We start from the raw sequence: 18,789 nt of genomic DNA on the forward strand, positions 1-18,789 counted from the left end.
AATGGTTTTTCAATTTTGTTTATCTTCTCAAAGAACCAGCTTTTAGTTTTATTGATCTTTTTTGGCTATCATTTCCTTCATTTCTTTTTCATTTCTTTGTGATCTGATCTTTATGATTTCTTTCCTTCTGCTAATTTTGGGTTTTTTTTTTTGTTCTTCTTTCTCTAATTGCTTTAAGTGTAAGGTTAGGTTGTTTATTTGAGATTTTTCTTGTTTCTTGAGGTAGGATTGTGTTGCTGTAAACTTCCCTCTTAGAACTGCTTTTGCTGCATCACATAGGTTTTGGGTAGTCATGTTTTCACTGTCATTTGTTTCTAGGTATTTTTTGATTTCCTCTTTGAGTTCTTCAGTGATCTCTTGGTTATTAAGTGGTGTATTGTTTAGCCTCCATGTGTTCGCATTTTTTACAGATATTTTCCTGTAAGTGAAATCTAGTCTCATAGTGTTGTGGTCGGAGAAGATACTTGATACGATTTCAGAGTTCTTAAATTTACCATGGCTTGATTTGTCACCCAAGATATGATCTCTCCTGGAGAATGTTCCATGAGCAGTTGAGAAGAAAGTGTATTCTGTTGTTTTTGGATGGAATGTCCTATAAATATCAATTAAGTCCATCTTGTTTAATGTATCATTTAAGTCTTGTGTTTCCTTATTTATTTTCATTTTGGATGGTCTGTCTATTGGTGAAAGTGGGGTGTTAAAGTCCCTTACTATGGTTGTGTTACTGTTGATTTCCCCTTTTATGGCTGTTAGCCTTTGCCTTATGTATTGAGGTGCTCCTATGTTGGGTACATAAATATTTACAATTGTTATATCTTCTTCTTGGATTGACCCCTTGATCATTATGTAGTATCCTTCTTTGTCTCTTGTAATAGTCTTTATTTTAAAGTCTATTTTGTCTGATATGAGAATTGCTACTCCAGCTTTCTTTTGATTTTCATTTGCATGGAATATCTTTTTCCATCCCCTCACTTCCAGTCTGTATGTGTTCCTAGGTCTGAAGTGGGTCTCTTGTAGACAGCATATATATGGGTCTTGTTTTTGTATCCATTCAGCCAGTCTGTGTCTTTTGGTTGGAGCATTCAGTCCATGTACATTTAAGTATGAATATCGATATATATGTTCCTATTCCCATTTTCTTAATTGTTTTGTGTTTTTTATTGTAGGTCTTTTCCTTCTCTTGTGTTTCCTGCCTAGGGAAGTTCCTTTAGCATTTGTTGTAAAGCTGGTTTGGTAGTGCTGAATTCTCTTAGCTTTTGCTTGTCTGTAAAGGTTTTAATTTCTCCATCAAATCTGAATGAGATCCTTGCTGGGTAGAGTAATCTTGGTTGTAGATTTTTCCCTTTCATCACTTTAAATATGTCCTGCCATTCCCTTCTGGCTTGCAGAGTTTCTGCTGAAAGATCAGCTGTTAACCTTATGAGGATTTCCTTGTATGTTATTGGTATTTTTCCCTTGCTGCTTTTAATATGTTTTCTTTGTATTTAATTTTTGATAGTTTGATTAATATGTGTCTTGGTGTGTTTTACTTGGATTTATCCTGTATGGGACTCTCTGTGCTTCCTGCACTTGATTGACTATTTCCTTTCCCATGTTAGGGAAGTTTTCAAAGGACCTCATTTTAAATGCCACTTCCTTACCATCTTCTTCCTTTCTTCTCTTGTCTTCCCTCCAGGCTAGGTTGGCTACCATCTGGTTTACCTTTCCCCGGCACCCACTCTTTTTCTTCCAGTGCTCATTACTATAAATTTTGATCTAAAGTATATTGTCCTCACAAAATTGTAAACTCCTTTAGAACAGGAACTGTTTTAGACTTGTTCACATGTATCCCCAGTGCCTACTAAGGTATGACATATAGTAGACGTTTGATAGATGATTACTGAACTAATTTGTGAAGGAATTAATGACTGACCCTTGGTAGACCGTCAATATTTGCTAAATATTAAGTAAAAGAAAACTAGAATTTAGCCTAGTGGAAACAAAGAGAATGAAGAGAGCATGGCAAGGTGAGATACATTAGGGCATTCAAAGACTGGGCCAGCTCATAACTTTCTCTAAGGAAATTTCAAGTCAGCACCACTAGATGGGACTTTTTGTTACTGCTTTTAGCTGTTTCTTTACAAGAAAATTTGGTGATTAAACCTTGGGAATAAATAATGTAAAAATCTTTCCTTCTGAATAATCTTGTAGTATCTGAAACAATGATAGAAATTTTGAAACCGATTTTTTGGTCAGTGATCCATTAATAAGCCTTTATAATCATGTTAAACTGTTTAGAATTCCATATGAGAATAAGTACATATATTGATATATAAGGAGGAGAATAAGGAAGTGATTGTTTTTTGGTAGTTTAGCCCTTTGACAATAATTCATACGAAACATTTTAAAAATTGATATGATACATAAATGGAAGTTTTGCTATTATCATAGTAAAATTGGAAATTGATTAAAAATAGAAAATAGAGATTTGAAACAAAACGTTTCATTTGAAAAAAGAGGTTAGGGCTTCCCTGGTGGCGCGGTGGTTAAGAATCTGCCTGCGAATGCAGGGGACACAGGTTTGAGCCCTGGTCTGGGAAGATCTCACATGCCGCGGAGCAACTAAGCCTGTGCACCACAACTACTGAGCCTGTGCTCTAGAGCCCACGAGCCACAACTACTGAGCCTGCGTGCCACAACTACTGAAGCCTTTGTGCCTAGAGCCTGTGCTCTGCAACAAGAGAAGCCACCGCAATGAGAAGCCCGCAAGCTGCAACAAAGAGTAGCTCCTGCTTACTGCAACTAGAGAAAGTCTGTGCACAGCAACAAAGACCCAATGAAGCCAAAAATAAATAAATTAAATAAATTAAAAAATAAAAAAATAGAAAATAAAAAGGAGGTTATAAAATAAAATGTGTATTATATACATGACTACTTTATGGTAAATCTTATTTATATTAAAATGTGTAACAATTTCTAAAAGCTAGTGTTAAAAACTATATTCCCAGGATTATGTTATACTGCTTATTCATTAAGTCATTAGTTCAAAAGTATTCTTCCATTTTACTCATTGCAGGAATAGTTTACGAGAAAAGCTGAATTAGACTCTAAACCTTATTTCTATGAGCGTGCTTTTGACCTTCTACCTGTTATATTTTTCCTGGCTTTACCCATTTTATTAGCAGAGCAGGTAGTACCAGTCAGTATACTGAAGTTCTCTTGTAGATTGTGTTTTCAGTTTTTTGGAAAATTCTTAATGGTTCTAGTTACCAGAAGTATGGAAGGCAGAAATATTAGCTAAACTTAAGTTGTTCAGGTGGTTCATTAAAAAATTTTAAAATATTGTCTTTCCAGACTCTGAAGTGTTTGACACATTTGGACTTGCAAAGTAATAAATTTACATCATTTCCCCCTTACTTGTTGAAAATGAATTGTATTGCCAACCTTGACGTCTCTCGAAACGACATTGGACCCTCAGTAGTTTTGGATCGGGCTGTGAGGTGCTCAACCTTGAAACAGTTTAACCTGTCCTACAATCAGCTATCTTTTCTTCCTGAGAATCTCGGTGATGTGGTAGAGAAACTTGAACAGCTCATTTTAGAAGGGTAAGAAAGGGGTTCATTGAAGAAAAAAGGGTCACCTCACATTGAAGTTTCATAAGGTTGACATACAATGACATTGTTTCCATAGTAATGACTTTTACATGGTAATGTGATAAAAGACTGAGGAAATTCATAATACAGCTTCTTTCAATTGACTTAAATTTTTAAAACTAATTTTAAAATTAATAAATGTGCTTTAATGCTATTTTTGAAGATATTTTGACTATTTTCAAAGCATGTGAATTTATGCAATTTAATCCTCATTTTGTCTCTTACGACTAGAAATAAAATATCAGGAATATATTCCCCTTTGAGCCTGAAGGAACTGAAGATTTTAAACCTTAGTAAAAACCACATTTCATCTCTATCAGAGGACTTTCTTGAGACTTGTCCTAAAGTGGAGAGTTTAAGTGCCAGAATGAATTTTCTTGGTAAGTGTTTTATATGAGTCTTCTCCTTCCGTCCTTTTGAGTGTTGTATGGGTCGAATGCAACAAATAAATGTAATTGCATGAGCCATATATGGACATTTTAGGTGGGGATTTAAAGGTGGCATTTCAGTTAAATATTATGCTGGAGTTTTAAATATCAAGTTAGCAGGTTGGTGATAAAAAGAATTGAGCTGTCAAGCCGTGAAATGTGGAGGGAACTTAAATGCATATTGCTAAGTGAAAGAAGCCAATCTGACAAGGCTACACACTGTATAATTTCAACTATATGACATTTTGGGAAAGGCAAAACTAAGGGGTTAGTAAAATAATCAGTGATTTCCAAGATTTTGGAGGGAGGGAGTGATGACTAGGTGGAGAAGAGGGGATTTTTAGGGCAGTGGAATTAGTTTGTGTGATACTGTAATGTGGATACATGTCATTATACATTTGTCAAGACCCACAGAATATAGTACACAAAGAGTGAACTCTGTTGTAAACTGTGGACTTTAGTTAATAATAATTTATTAATATAGGCTCGTCAATTATACGTACAAGTATACCAAACTATTCTAGTTGTTCATAATGGGGAAAAGATGCATGTGTCTGGGGTGGTGATGGTGAGGGGAATAGATAGATGTGGGAGCTCTCTATATTTTCTGCTCAATTTTTCTATAAACCTAAAGCTGCTCTAAAAAAAGGCGTTTTTAATATTTTAAAATTTTAATATTAAAAATTGTATTACAGTATTTAACATGTTGTTATTGTCATAGGCTAAAATGTCAATATCTTGGACTGCAGATAGTCATTAAACTGTGGTTCCTTTTACACGATTATACTAAAAATGCTTATAAGTTGACTGAACTGCTTGAAGCAGAAATACTGAGTTTCCTACTGAAGTTTCTTCAGCAGATTTTTGGAGTATAAGTACTATTATTATTATTTTTTGCGGTACGCGGGCCTCTCACTGTTGTGGCCTCTCCCATTGCGGAGCACAGGCTCCGGACGCGCAGGCTCAGTGGCCATGGCTCACGGGCCCAGCCGCTCCGCGGCATGTGGGATCTTCCCGGACCGGGGAATGAACCCGTGTCCCCTACCTACATCGGCAGGCGGACTCTCAACCACTGTGCCACCAGGGAAGCCCACTATTATTATTTTTTAGAAATAAAATTAATTATTTAAAAGTTTTTAAATTAGTTAGGTTAATGTGTATTCATTGAGCTCTTGCTCTGTGCAAAATATTATAATAATACACAATATGATCATCACTTTTGTTAAAAATCCTGGAATACTCTATGTTCTCGTAGCGTGTGAGACAACAGGGAATTATGTTCATTTGTAGCCTGTCTGAAAGTTCTAATATTGAGGAACAGAATACTTCTATGGAAATAAGTGGGAACTTTCCCTATTTTATCTTCCTTAATGGAGGCCATGCATACCTTGCCACCCACATACCTATACCTGACTTGGTAAAATAATTTTTAATATTGTTTAATTGCAGAATATAGTTTGACAACTTACCTTAAAATATTTTATTTTCCCAGAACTTTGAGAAACTACTAACAATAAAATCCATATTAATTTGCATAGAATTATTTTCCTTCTTTTTCCCTTCCTTCCACCCTCTTTGGATATTGACAATGTTCTTACCATGAGAGTGAAACTGGGGAATAGAGTGATTCACTCACTAGTGAGTAAAGCAACCCAGTCTCTGTCCTTAAGGAACGTGTAGTTAAGTGCAGAAGACTGACATTGAATAATGATGGAATAAATAAATGTAATTGTATATCGTACTAAGTGCTGTGAGGAGAAGTTTCAAGATGCTATGAGGGTACCTCAAGGGGATCTGATCCAGACTGTGGAGGCAGGGAAGTGTGTCTGTGTCTGTGACGTTTAATTAAGTCTGGAAAGAAGAGCATCTGAGGGACCCTAAGGCTAGCTTATGGTCAATATGTTATCTCAGCTGAATCTCACAAAAATCCTATAGGGTAGGACAGGTATGATCTCTGCTTGACTGAGGAAATTGAAGCTCTGAGATTTTTGTGTGACATGTTCAGGGGCATAGAATTAATTAATTAGTTGTGAAAGCTTGAACATACCTATGTTCAAAAAATGTTTGCACTGCACGACTTTGTAATAATTTTAGAAGTGGTTTTATATTTGGAAAGACGCATTATGGAGGTCATACCTGAGTGGGACCACAACCATTAAAAATTCCCATGTGGGGGCTTCCCTGGTTGCGCAGTGGTTGAGAGCCCGCCTGCCGATGCAGGGGACACGGGTTCGTGCCCCAATCCCGGAAGATCCCACATGCCGCGGAGCCGCTGGGCCCGTGAACCATGGCCGCTGAGCCTGCGCGTCCGGAGCCTGTGCTCCGCAGCGGGAGAGCCCACAACAGTGAGAGGCCCGCGTACCACAAAAAAAAAAAAAAAAATTCCCATGTGAAATGAAGTTTTAGTTCTTTGATTTTATCAGTCTTCCATATAGAATCTGAACCTTAAGACTTTTAATTCCTAATTGGAGAATCATTTCTACTAATTTATTTTGCTACAAATACTTTTTGGAAATAGGTGAAGTATAGCATGTACCTTTCTGCTTCTCAGGAAAATAGCTTCTAGTAATGTCCTGGAACATTTTGACCCTCGAAGATTTTCTGGATAAAACATAACCCATATTTTTAACCTTGAAAATGCTAAGAAATAATTTCTCAAGCCACTTTCATAGAACCACAGATTTTCAGATCTCTGAAGAATCTCAGAGTTCATCTGATTTAGCTTCACTATTTTACAGATGAGAAAACAGTCTGTATGATTTGCTCAGTTTCCAAAATTATGTTCCATAGAATTTTATTCCTTGGAGGTACCTCGTACTGTATTTCCCTTTTGGAAATTCATAAAATATACCAGAATATTGACAGCTCTGAAATATTTAATTTTATTTTGCATAATGTTTCCCTAATCCCTTTTTTTTTGTAAAGTATATATTTTTAGTCTCAAAAGATATAAAATACCTTAGGAATAACTGACAAAATTGGCATATCTGTCTTAAAGGGAAATTTGGCATTTCTAATGAAATTGTAGATGCCCTACTGTTCAGGAATTCTACTAGTGGTTATATACAACAGAGGCATCCTCTCACTGTTCACAGAAGACCCTTTTGCTTTTTGGTTTTTTTTGACAATTTGCTAAACATTGTCATAGGCACTGAGTATTCAGCAAGTAAGCATAAGCATAGGAATATTTATTATGGCATTTTTCATAGTAGCCAAACATTGGAAAGAATGTAAATGTCTATCAACAGGAGAGTGAATAAATTGGCTATATTCATACAATGGAAATGCTATGTAGCAGTTAAAATAAATGAATAAGATGTATTTATCAACATGAAGAATAAATCTAAAAAAATTGTTACATGAAAAAGCAAATTGAATATAGACATGTACGATATGATAATATTTATGTAATGCAAAACAGTAATATGCATTACCTGTGGATGCATACATCATAAAAGTACAAAAGCATGTATCGAAATAACACCAAATTCAAGGTAGAAATCTCTGTGGAGAGGTCCCTAATCTCTTAAGATCATATGATCAAAGAATACTTTTATTAAGTAACATCCATAATTATTCCATAGAATACTCTTTACAAGATGGTGTTATAGAAAATTTTTATTTTTATATTATATTGTGGATTAGTAAAATATTCCAAAATGTTTTGTTAGACTTACTTCAGAGTAATTTGAATTAATCTATAATGTATGTCCCATAATATCACACATAATTTGAAATGAATATTCTAATGATTTCTACTTTGTACAGATGTTGGACAGATGAATTTATACTTAGACACTTTTGTGGCTTTCAGGTTAAAAGAGTCTTATAATTATGGTGTATTGTTTTAATGTTTTGTGGTAGTATTAATTTATTTTAAAAGTAGAATTATTTTATTGTCAGTGTGAGAATGGAAATTAAATTATGTGACAGATCATTGGTAGCTGCTCTTATTGTAGAATCTAATGGAAATCTAGTTAAAGTTATTAAAATGTCCATTATCTCACTTTCATTTTCTCTTAGCTGCTATGCCTTTTTTGCCTTCTTCCATGACAAGCCTAAAATTATCTCAAAACAGATTTACATGTGTTCCAGAAGCAATTTTAAATCTTCCACAGTAAGTTTACTATTTTAACTTTAAAAACCACACGAGGTGGAACAGAACCTTCAGAAATATGGTTTTAACTTAGACATATAAATGTAATTGATTTCTAAACCTACTAAACTTAATGTTTTTAAATCTATGAATGTTTGACTTTTAATATTAGACAAAAGATGTGAATTGTTATTTGGACTTTTCAACTTTTATATTAATTTAATGTGCTGTTGTGTAGAAACAATTTAAGAGTAATTAATTGTTGCATTATTATAATCAAATGAGATTGTACCGGCTATCACTTTAACTTTTAAAATTTCACTTGCTTTGGGGATTATGTTGCTAAAACACTATTAACTTTGAAATTATACTTGTTATGTTCGAGTGACATTTTTGGTGAAGAATAGGATAATTTATGTCGTTCCAAGTATTTGGGGATATTTTTGGTTAATTTCATTAAAAATAAAAGCTTCCTATTAAAATCCAGGCATTAATTAGATTTCAAATGTGTTGTAATCTTAAATAACTATTCTAGTAGTGTTATTTATTATAAATAAAATCCATCAAGGTACATGTGCAAATATATACATATACAGGCAAATAATACTTAGTTATAATTTAGCCATGGAAGGTGTGAGACAGATGAATAATAGTTAATTTAAGTCTAGGTTTAGAATGTGTCAGACACTGTAGTTTACTGCTTAACAGTGGATCATCTTTTTAATCTTCCTAATAATCCTATGAAATACTTACTGTTATCATCTCCACTTTATAATGAGAACTCTATTTCATGAGAGAGAAAGTAACTTGCCCGAAGTCACAGTTCTTAAACACTGGTGGTTTGATTTCAGACTCTTAATTCTGACATACAGGCATCTATAGAATACAGGTGGGCGGTCCTATATTTTAAACATAATTTATTCTTGAAAATGTGTTTGGAAGCCACCTATTTATAAAAGCTTATTAGAGGGCTTCCCTGGTGGCGCAGTGGTTGAGAGTCCGCCTGCCGATTCAGGGTTCGTGCCCCGGTCCGGGAAGATCCCACATGCCGCGGAGCCTGCGTGTCCGGAGCCTGTGCTCCGCAACGGGAGAGGCCACAACAGTGAGAGGCCTGCGTACCGCAAAAAAAAAAAAAAAAAGCTTATTAGAAGATGCATGTCATAAGAAAGCTTTCTTCCCAGAGAACTAAAAATATTATGCAGTCCCTAATTACACTATACCTTTAGACACCATCTTCAGGCATACATTTTAGTGTTTTATATGTATTTTTTAAATTTATTCTTTTGTTTCACAAATGAGCGTGTGGTTGGCCAGCTTCAGTCTCCAAGCTTAGTCTAAAAGCTAAGAGACACTGCCTTTGAACAACCTGACGATTCTCAACTTTGTCTCAGTTGCATTGTTTGTTAGACATACATGTCTTATCTTTAATATAGTCAAATTAATTTTCTTGTTTTCAACATTTTTATAAGGTAACTAGGGCAAAATCTAGATCATTTAAAAATTAGAGCAATAATGTTGCTCTGCAGATCTGAATCTTGGTCTAGCAGGCAGTACAGCTATTTGAGCTTAGAATTAATTCATAATACTTCAAATATGCTGGATGAAAGGGATCAGTATACAGTAGTAAAAGTCCAGGCAACCTTTTACATAGTCAAATATACCACAATTGTTGACTATCTTTATTCTTCCTACACATGTACGTTTACATGTGACATGTGTTTTTCTGCTATTTCCTGCAAATTTTGGGTAGCTATTCCTGCCTGAAAGCAACAAATTTACATTGAGGGCCTGCTGTATACAAGACGTCATGCTCAATGTTATGATATTTTTCACACTGAGGCTGGCTGCTAAAAATGATAGTAAACTTAAGGACCCAACCTCTGAAGAATCCCTCCAGGTATGAGTGAAATTGAACAGAGAAATGGAGGCTACATATTTGTAAATCTTGTATAGAAGGCAGGAATCTTAATGACTGGTTTTGCCTTTGTTAATTATGATTTCTCATGCATCATAAGTGTTTGTAAAACACTTGGTCTTTCCTTATGGTTGACATTTTTATGTTTCTGAAGTAGGGAAATTAGGCCTCAATTTTGTTTTTATTGGTCCTTTTTAAAATGTTCCTGTTGAGACATGCCTTTTTTTTCTAGCCTGTATATACCTTTATGTACACAAAAAAACACGTATGTACTCATATATAAATAATGTTAGTTTTAAAGTTATACCTTATTCTCACTCTGGTGAAAATTACTTGTGATGTTATTTCATGTATTTTGGAAACACTCATTTGATTTTTATCTGGACATTGTATTGTTTCAGCCTGCGGTCCTTAGATATGAGCAACAATGATATCCAATATCTACCAGGTCCTGTGCACTGGAGATCTTTGAACTTAAGGGAACTCTTGTTTAGTCATAATCAGATCAGTATCTTGGACTTGAGTGAAAAAGCATGTGCATGGTCTAGAGTAGAGAAACTACATCTTTCTCATAATAAACTGAAAGAGGTAAGAGGTCATCTTTATTTGTTTAGAATTATTTCCAGTTTGAAAATATGCTTTTATAATTTGCATTATCACAAATGATCATTTCAAAATCTGTTATTTGATATTGCTTACTTTTTGAATAAGATCTAATCCTACCCTGAGGTAAATGGGTATATTAACAATGCTTAATTTCCTTAAAAAATCACTTTTTGTGCTCTATTTTATTTTGAATATTTTTATATATATATTTAATTATGAATGTGTGTAATGCTTTAAGTGTGACAATTTATCACAAAATCGCTAATCTGTTAACAGACTCTCAGACATGCTGTATTTCTCAAGTTGCCTCCGGGCCATATATAGCCTGTGTTTTTCAGCTGACATTCTTTTCCACATTCTTAAATTTCTGCATTCACCCAAATGGACAGGTCTCTGTTATAAATCTGAAATTTATTATCCATTCGTCCCAGAAATTTTTTTTTTTTTTGCTAGGTTCAAGTCTGTTGCCTATAAAAGCCAAAAAAACAGTAAAGTGTCTGAAACCATGAGGTTCAGAATAACTCTGAATATTTTGGAATACCTGACTTTTTTTGCAGCAAATTAATGTTTGCTATTATAGAAGTAATGAATATTGCTTAAAAATTTGGAACAGAAAGAAATTCCAATATTTATGCCACTTAAGGTATAAACATTTAGTTGTATTTTAAGAACAGTAAGTTGTACATACGTCTGTGATGATTAGATGTTTAGTTTTACTGAAAAACACAGTGTGAGGGAATAGACTGAAGCCACAGATGATTGGTTTTGGATACATAAAAAGAACTTCTTTACTTTCAGTGTTGTGAAGTGATGAAATATGTTAAGGAGGCAGAATGGGTTTTTAAAGATTATAAATAAATGACATAGATTGGAGTAAGTCCTTTATATGTATGTTTTCAAACATTTATAATGAAAACTATGACAAACCTTTTTTGTTTTAGAACTCCGTTTTTGTTTTAGAACTCCGTTGAGAGGCTGTGCAAGGTGCTGATGGGATCTCTGAGCCTCTCGTTTCATATTAGCATCTTGTGTTTTGGCAGCACACATTTCTTTCTTCCCACCAACAGGATTTGCCCTTTTTTATTTCATTAAGATTCCTCCTGAGATTGGCTGTCTTGAAAATCTGACATCTCTTGATGTTAGTTACAACTTGGAGCTGAGATCCTTTCCCAATGAAATGGGGAAATTAAGCAAAATATGGGATCTTCCTTTGGATGAACTGCATCTTAATTTTGATTTTAAACACATAGGATGTAAAGCCAAAGACATCATAAGGTTAGATAATTTTATTTTCATTTGTTTTTATTAAATTTGTTTCAGATATCCTTTCTTTGTGACTTTGATGGATATATAGTTACAATTTAAGAAAAAAATATATAGTACCATCCAACGTTTATTTGTCATTTGCCCTTTATTTAATAAACGGGGTTGTTTGGTGCCACTGCAGAGTTTTTCATTTCCTCCTAGCCAAGTTAAGGTTGACAGAATGGCTTCTCCTTATCATGCTTTTCAGTAGAAAGGGACTCTAAAAGGAAATTATTACTATTTGGTCTCTTGTTACCAGTTATACAATCTAAAGAAATAAAGCATAGTATTATAACTTCTCAAGCTGCATTTCATATAGCAAATAGTTATTGTATGTCTATTATATCTTAAAGCATTATAGTTACTTAAATGATATAAAATTACATCAATTTTGCTTAGGAAGCTGATAACCTACTCAACTTGATCATCTTTGAAACCACCAAAACTTCCACGTATCACTGTTTCTGGTTTTATATTTTATGAACTTCAAATATCTTTAATAATGAACTTTATTCTACTCTTTGTTACTGTTTGAGCACATTAATTACTCTTTGAGCACATTAGTCTTATTGTTACTGTTTGAGCACATTACTCTTATTGTTACCTACCTGTAAAATCATTTATTTTTATTTCCACAAAACTACTGCTATCCATATTTATCTTACAGGTTTCAGCTCAGTTATCACCTCTTAATGTATCCTTGACTTGCCTATAATGTCCACTAAGTCAAGGACCATGGCTACATTTACTATTTCATTCTTGGCACCAAACACGGAGTCTGGCATACAATTAATAATTGTTGCATTACGAGTGAACTACAGTTACCTAAATCTCTTCTTTAAAGTTTCTTAACTTATATTTAGCTTTTTGTCTCTTTTTATGAACAAAGATTTGGTTTTTTTCGTTCTCCTGAGTGTGATTTAATTTGAAAAAACAAAAAAGATCTTTTCACCAACTATGCTAAATAAATGTGACTAGCCCGCACCCTACACAATTATTTCCCATGATTTTCCTTCCTGAAACTGGAAAAGATGTTCATATAAAAATTTATTCAATTCTTACTAAACATTTAGTAGAACTGGTTTTCGATGTGTTATGCTATATTATCAAGCTACTATATAACTAAATATTTTTAAACATATTTAACATTTTTAGAGAGAACATAGACCTGGAGTAATTTAGAAATTGTAGTCCTCATTTGCTTTTTTAAAGAATGACAAAAAATGAATTCTTAATAAATAGACATTTGGACCATTGATTTTCTTGTTTATTGGTGATGAAAACCATTTTATTTTTAAATAAAAATTAAATTTTCCATTTTATTTTTGAGAACATTTAAATGTACTATTAATTTAAAGGTGGTATTGCTAGCCACCTGCAGCACTTCTAGTTAGTTTCAATTATTTTCGCATTAAGACTTAGGAACAGCAACATATTATCTGCTGATAGTATAATCATTTATATGTATCAGTTTATAATTTAACCAATATGTTCTCCCTTTCCATTTACATTATGTATATGCATGTATGATATATATGAATATATACATTATGTATACCATACGTGAATATATGTATGCATACACATGTATAATGTACCAAATACGACCTCACTATCAAAGTTTAGTATAGCAGTATGCTTATATACTCTACCTTGATTGTTTATCCTATGTGCTTTGTAAAATTTTATACTTTGGGCTTCCCTGGTGGCGCAGTGGTTGAGAGTCCGCCTGCCGATGCAGGGGACACGGGTTCGTGCCCCGGTCCGGAAGGGTCCCACGTGCCGCGGAGCGGCTGGGCCCGTGAGCCATGGCCGCTGAGCCTGCGTGTCTGGAGCCTGTGCTCCGCAACAGGAGAGGCCACAACAGTGAGGCCTGCATACTGAAAAAAAAAAAAAAAATTATACTTTATAATTTTTAGGGTTTTATTTGTGTTATTTAAAGAAATTATGTGTGTGTATAAAATTCTAATGAGTATTACAAACATATTTTGAAATTTTGATTATTTCTGGTGATAGAATATCATTATATTTGATAATGCTGCCGATCATTATCAACTACACCAACATACTAACAAAATATATGCATTAATAGTGCCTTGAAAGACACATGCATTATTAGTTACATGAGCTATGCACTCTTTTGCATACTGTATTTTAGAACAGTTTGATATTTGAAAGAATTCAGTGCATAAGAATTCACCTATATCATAAGTACACTGCTAAGCAGTTTATTTTATTTTTGTTTTTCAAATACCAGGTTTCTTCAACAGCGGTTAAAAAAAGCTGTGCCCTATAACCGAATGAAACTTATGATTGTGGGAAATACCGGGAGTGGTAAGACCACCTTGTTGCAGCAATTAATGAAAATCAAGAAATCAGATCTTGGGATGCAAGGTGCCACAGTTGGCATAGACGTGAAAGACTGGCCCATCCAAATAAGAGGCAAAGGGAAGAAAGACCTCATTCTAAATGTGTGGGATTTTGCAGGTATTTATTTTGCTAGAATTTTTTATTCACACATCTTTTTAAAACAGGGACTTAAAAACTGAATTTTCTCTTCCAATACTGCAAAGAGACCTGGTGGATCCTATGGAATTATTCCAAAGCCACTTATTTCTCCTAATTCTACCCTTGCCACCAGAATGGAGAAGCCATGGAAGGAAATGTTAGGAACCAGTACATGCCAGCTGAAGCTAAGTAGCTGACACATGTGAAAAGTTGTCAGTCCCTAGTAAAAAGCCAGTGTAGCCATGTAACCATCATCTTTTTATAGTTTTTCTCTTTCCTTGTGTGATAAATAGTGGATAGTATCACTTAATTTTATTTTTGAAGAAGATGAAGAATTCTTGCCTATTTTCTGGAAGACTAAAAAATTCTTAATCTTTATTTAGGTTGTGAGGAATTCTACAGCACTCACCCCCACTTTATGACCCAACGAGCCCTGTATCTTGCTGTCTATGACCTCAGCAAAGGGCAAGCTGAAGTTGATGCCATGAAGCCTTGGCTCTTCAATATAAAGGTGATCTGTTCTAATCATTTGAAAATAGAAAATAATTCTTGGGTTTTTTTTGGTATGTAAGGTAATTTATTTGGGGCAAACAGGTGCTTCAAATAGTCTCTTCAAATAATTTTTTAAAAGAAAGAAGCACTAAAATTTTGAGTTGGGAAAGTAATTAAGTTGTGACATGAAAATAGTGTTTTCTATATTAGTGAGAGTTATAGAAACTGGAAACCCTTTTAAGCTATAAAAATTGAGAGTTTATAAATTAAACTATTTTTGATATTATTTTGATATTATTTGATATTATTTCTGTTTTTTTTTTTTTGACTGTGCCACGTAGCTGGCAGGATCTCAGTTCCCCGACCAGGGATTGAACCTGGGCCACATCAGTGAAAGCCTGAATCCTAACCATTAGGTGACCAGGGAATTCCCTGATATTATTTCTTAAGGGTAATATGAACTTCCCTAATTTAAAATAAACCATAGTGAAAAAAAGCAATCTGTGCATCACCAACTCTGTCTTCAGAGGCAATTTAGTGTGAAGTCCTTCAGATCTTACAGTTTTAAATGGTCCCAGATTAATAGTATATTTGGAATTTTGCAATTTTTCCAATTTGTCCCTTGCTGTCATATTGTCAGCTATTAATTTATGTATATATGGTTTTAAATATATATGACTTTTCAGAATTGAGACCAAAGTAAGAGTGAATGGTCTTTGAATGATGCTCCAGTGGGCTCTTCTGTGAGGCAAGCCCTTGAAAAGATTTGTCAGGAAATTTCGGCTCCATCAAGCTTGTTTTGTCATTTTGGTAATTTTTTAAACTTCCTTTTTTTGATTTTATTATAGCTAGCCAAAGTGAGAAAATACTATAGTCGCAGTAATATTTGCTTTAGTGACTTTTTTCATTGTAGACTCCACACTGAATGACTTTAATATGAATTAAGGAGATTGAATTTACAGGTAAGGAAGAGAAAATATAAAACAAATTGTATCACTCTGAAATAATTTGGGGGTTATTAAATACTATTTTATTTAGAAGACCAAAGCACACTTAGAGAATAACCCATTTTAAGGCACGGAAAAAGCAAAAGAAAAATATACTATTACTGTTACATAGGCCACCTGAAAGAAAAGTGATAATAATTGGATAAGAAGGGGCATAAAATTGACTTTTAAAATTTCGTAAGGGTAAGTTTTTTCTTAGGTTTAAGGAAGGAAAGGAAGTTGTTATTTTCTTCTTAGAAGTCTTGATTTCTCATTTCCACTCAAGTGAATTTCATAGAAAGTGAATGTCAGTGGAAATGTAAGCAGTCTTGATTTAAAAAAAAAAACACAAAAGTATTTTGTATCTTTCCCCATAGGCTCGTGCTTCTTCGTCCCCTGTGATTCTTGTTGGGACACATTTGGATGTTTCTGATGAGAAGCAGCGCAAAGCCTGTATCAGTAAAATCACCAAGGAGCTCTTGAACAAACGAGGGTTTCCTGCAATACGGGATTACCACTTTGTAAATGCCACTGAGGAATCCGATGCTTTGGCAAAACTTCGGAAAACCATCATAAATGAGAGCCTCAATTTCAAGGTAACATGGTTCATTGCCGACTTTAGGTAGTAGATAAATATGATTTATTAATTCTCATGTTGTGCAACTGCTAAGAAATGTCAAAAGTCTTGAGAAGAGAGCAGCTATCTTAAAATTGTGGGTGTTTTTCAGAGCTGTTAACATTATTAAAGTACTTTCAATTTTAAAACTATTTATGCTATACTTTATTTCAAACTCATAGAAGTGGGAATAAAAATAATTTGAGGATACTGAGAGAAACTAAGAGGATATCTGAGAGGCTGAGAGAATATTCCTGAGAGAATCTGGGGACATGTTTCTGATGCCCTTTCTCTCCCAACTTCCTGTAGTGGTGATTCAATCCAAAGGATAAAGACGAATGTTGGGGTCTTGGGGTTATCTTTCTTATATTTTCCATCTGCTCCTTTCTTTTCGAGTTCTTATTTTATGCTCTCCTTGATTTTCTTTGTTGTTCCTTCATGTCTCTTGTCACTGTGATCTCCCTTCCAAATATTTTTTTCTCAATATTGGGAGAAGTTTCTTTCATCTGATAATCAGGGTCACTAATTTGGTTTTCATCAATGTCTAAGCAATTTTTAGTTCATACAAACTGGGTTTTTTCATTTTGGGAATTATGTTTTTGATTTCAAAGTTTTCTTCTGGTAAGACAAATGTAATTCATAGAGTTCATAAAACACAAATAAATTGGTTAACAGTGAGAACACTTGTTATTAATACTTGCAAGAGAAAGAAATTTTACCTGGGTTCTACAGACAGCATGGTATGAACTGTACTGAAAAACACCCTGAATAGTTCAATATAACAACACAATGGTGGATTTCACTGTTAGTCTCTGTTCGTTTAGCTCATTAGCACTAATGATCAAGGCCATGGCTTATAACAAGGGTCCTGTTTTGCCTGGACAGTCCCAGCATAATTATTAATTGTGTCCCACTGTATTCTCAGAAGCATTCCAGTTTGGATGATAAATTATATGGTCACCTTGGTTATAATGTGTTGGCTAGTTAGCTTAGTTCTTTTCCATTTCCACAGATTATGTTCCTATCCAAAACGTAATGAGCCATTTATAAACTGGTCTTTGTGGTGCCCAGGGAGAGAATTTGCACATTTGTATCTTTCAGCACATTTATCCCAGTCACTAAAAGCTTTTACAAATGGTGGATCAGTGACATTTTATATAAGAAGAATGAAATATCATTTATTTGTAGATTTTCTTACTTTTTTTGTGGGACATATGACTAAAGAGTAATATGACTTTTAAGAAACAAATATGCAAAATTAATATATTCAATTAAATATTCTCTTTACCCAGGGAGTTTTCTTTTGAGACTATACCTGTGCTTACAGAACTTTGTTGTTATTTATAATATTTTAATATCTTCTCTTTTTATCACTGGTATTAGAGCATTTATCATATTTTAAAAAAGACTTCTTGGAGGATGAGTTTGTTTTGAGAAAGCCTGAATTTAGTTGAAGCAAAGTCTGGATAAGGTGGTTCATCAAGCTGGACTGGTATTGCTTTAGGCTAATAACAATTTATCACTATCAATCAATGAGACCAATTTTCTTTCTGCACTTGTACATGAACTCTGAAGGCAATACCAGATAAGGAAGTAAAACAAATGCTTTGAGAAATGGCAGTATTATTTGAAGAAAGGTATCTATTGCTAATGGATACGTCATTCTGGCATATTGGTTTGAAAATCTGTTTGATTGCTTTGCAGAATAGTGACTCAGATGACCCCAAAACAATAAACCTGCCAGAACTTGAATATTCTTTCCTCCCTGAGGTGCTTCAACCTGTATTCAAACAACAGCTTTTAATCTACTAGAAATCTTTTTTTGTTTGCCCTTTCATTTGTTTTTCATCTTTTCCTTTTATCTTGGCTCTTTTCTAATCTTTCCCTGTCTCACCCTTATTAACATGTGTCTGTGCAGACTTCAGAATAAAAGGTTTTTTGTTTTTGGCTGTTGGTGACCTGATAATAAAGCTTAAAACAAGGAGGACAAAACAGAATTCAGTGCCAACCATATCCCTCTCAATCTTGTCCAGCCCCTTAGCAGAGTGGGATCCTTTGCTGGCCCTGTAATCCAGCCCTGTAAAGTTCATCCTTTTGTTCCTTGATTGCTTTCTGTGAGAACTCTTGTTTACTTTTATATGTAGGTTTCCCTTCTTGGGTTAAAACATAAATTTCAGTCTGAATTTCTTTTTTATCTTAATTTAT

General features: G+C 34.1%; 1 protein-coding gene across 3 annotated transcripts in view; it reads left to right on the forward strand.

The window, feature by feature from the left end:
• LRRK2 (leucine rich repeat kinase 2) overlaps positions 1-18,789 on the forward strand; it is a 154,908-nt gene that overhangs the window by 79,920 nt on the left and 56,199 nt on the right. For all 3 annotated transcript variants that reach the window (XM_067696182.1, XM_067696183.1, XM_067696184.1), the window contains 8 exons: positions 3,334-3,584; positions 3,864-4,012; positions 8,084-8,177; positions 10,473-10,659; positions 11,771-11,952; positions 14,240-14,469; positions 14,874-15,001; positions 16,346-16,564. In XM_067696182.1, coding sequence (XP_067552283.1) covers positions 3,334-3,584; positions 3,864-4,012; positions 8,084-8,177; positions 10,473-10,659; positions 11,771-11,952; positions 14,240-14,469; positions 14,874-15,001; positions 16,346-16,564 — 1,440 coding nt within the window. The remainder of the gene's footprint in view (positions 1-3,333; positions 3,585-3,863; positions 4,013-8,083; positions 8,178-10,472; positions 10,660-11,770; positions 11,953-14,239; positions 14,470-14,873; positions 15,002-16,345; positions 16,565-18,789) is intronic.

The sequence above is a fragment of the Pseudorca crassidens genome, chromosome 11 (genome assembly GCF_039906515.1).
Source record: "Pseudorca crassidens isolate mPseCra1 chromosome 11, mPseCra1.hap1, whole genome shotgun sequence".
Classification (NCBI taxonomy): Eukaryota; Metazoa; Chordata; class Mammalia; order Artiodactyla; family Delphinidae; genus Pseudorca; species Pseudorca crassidens.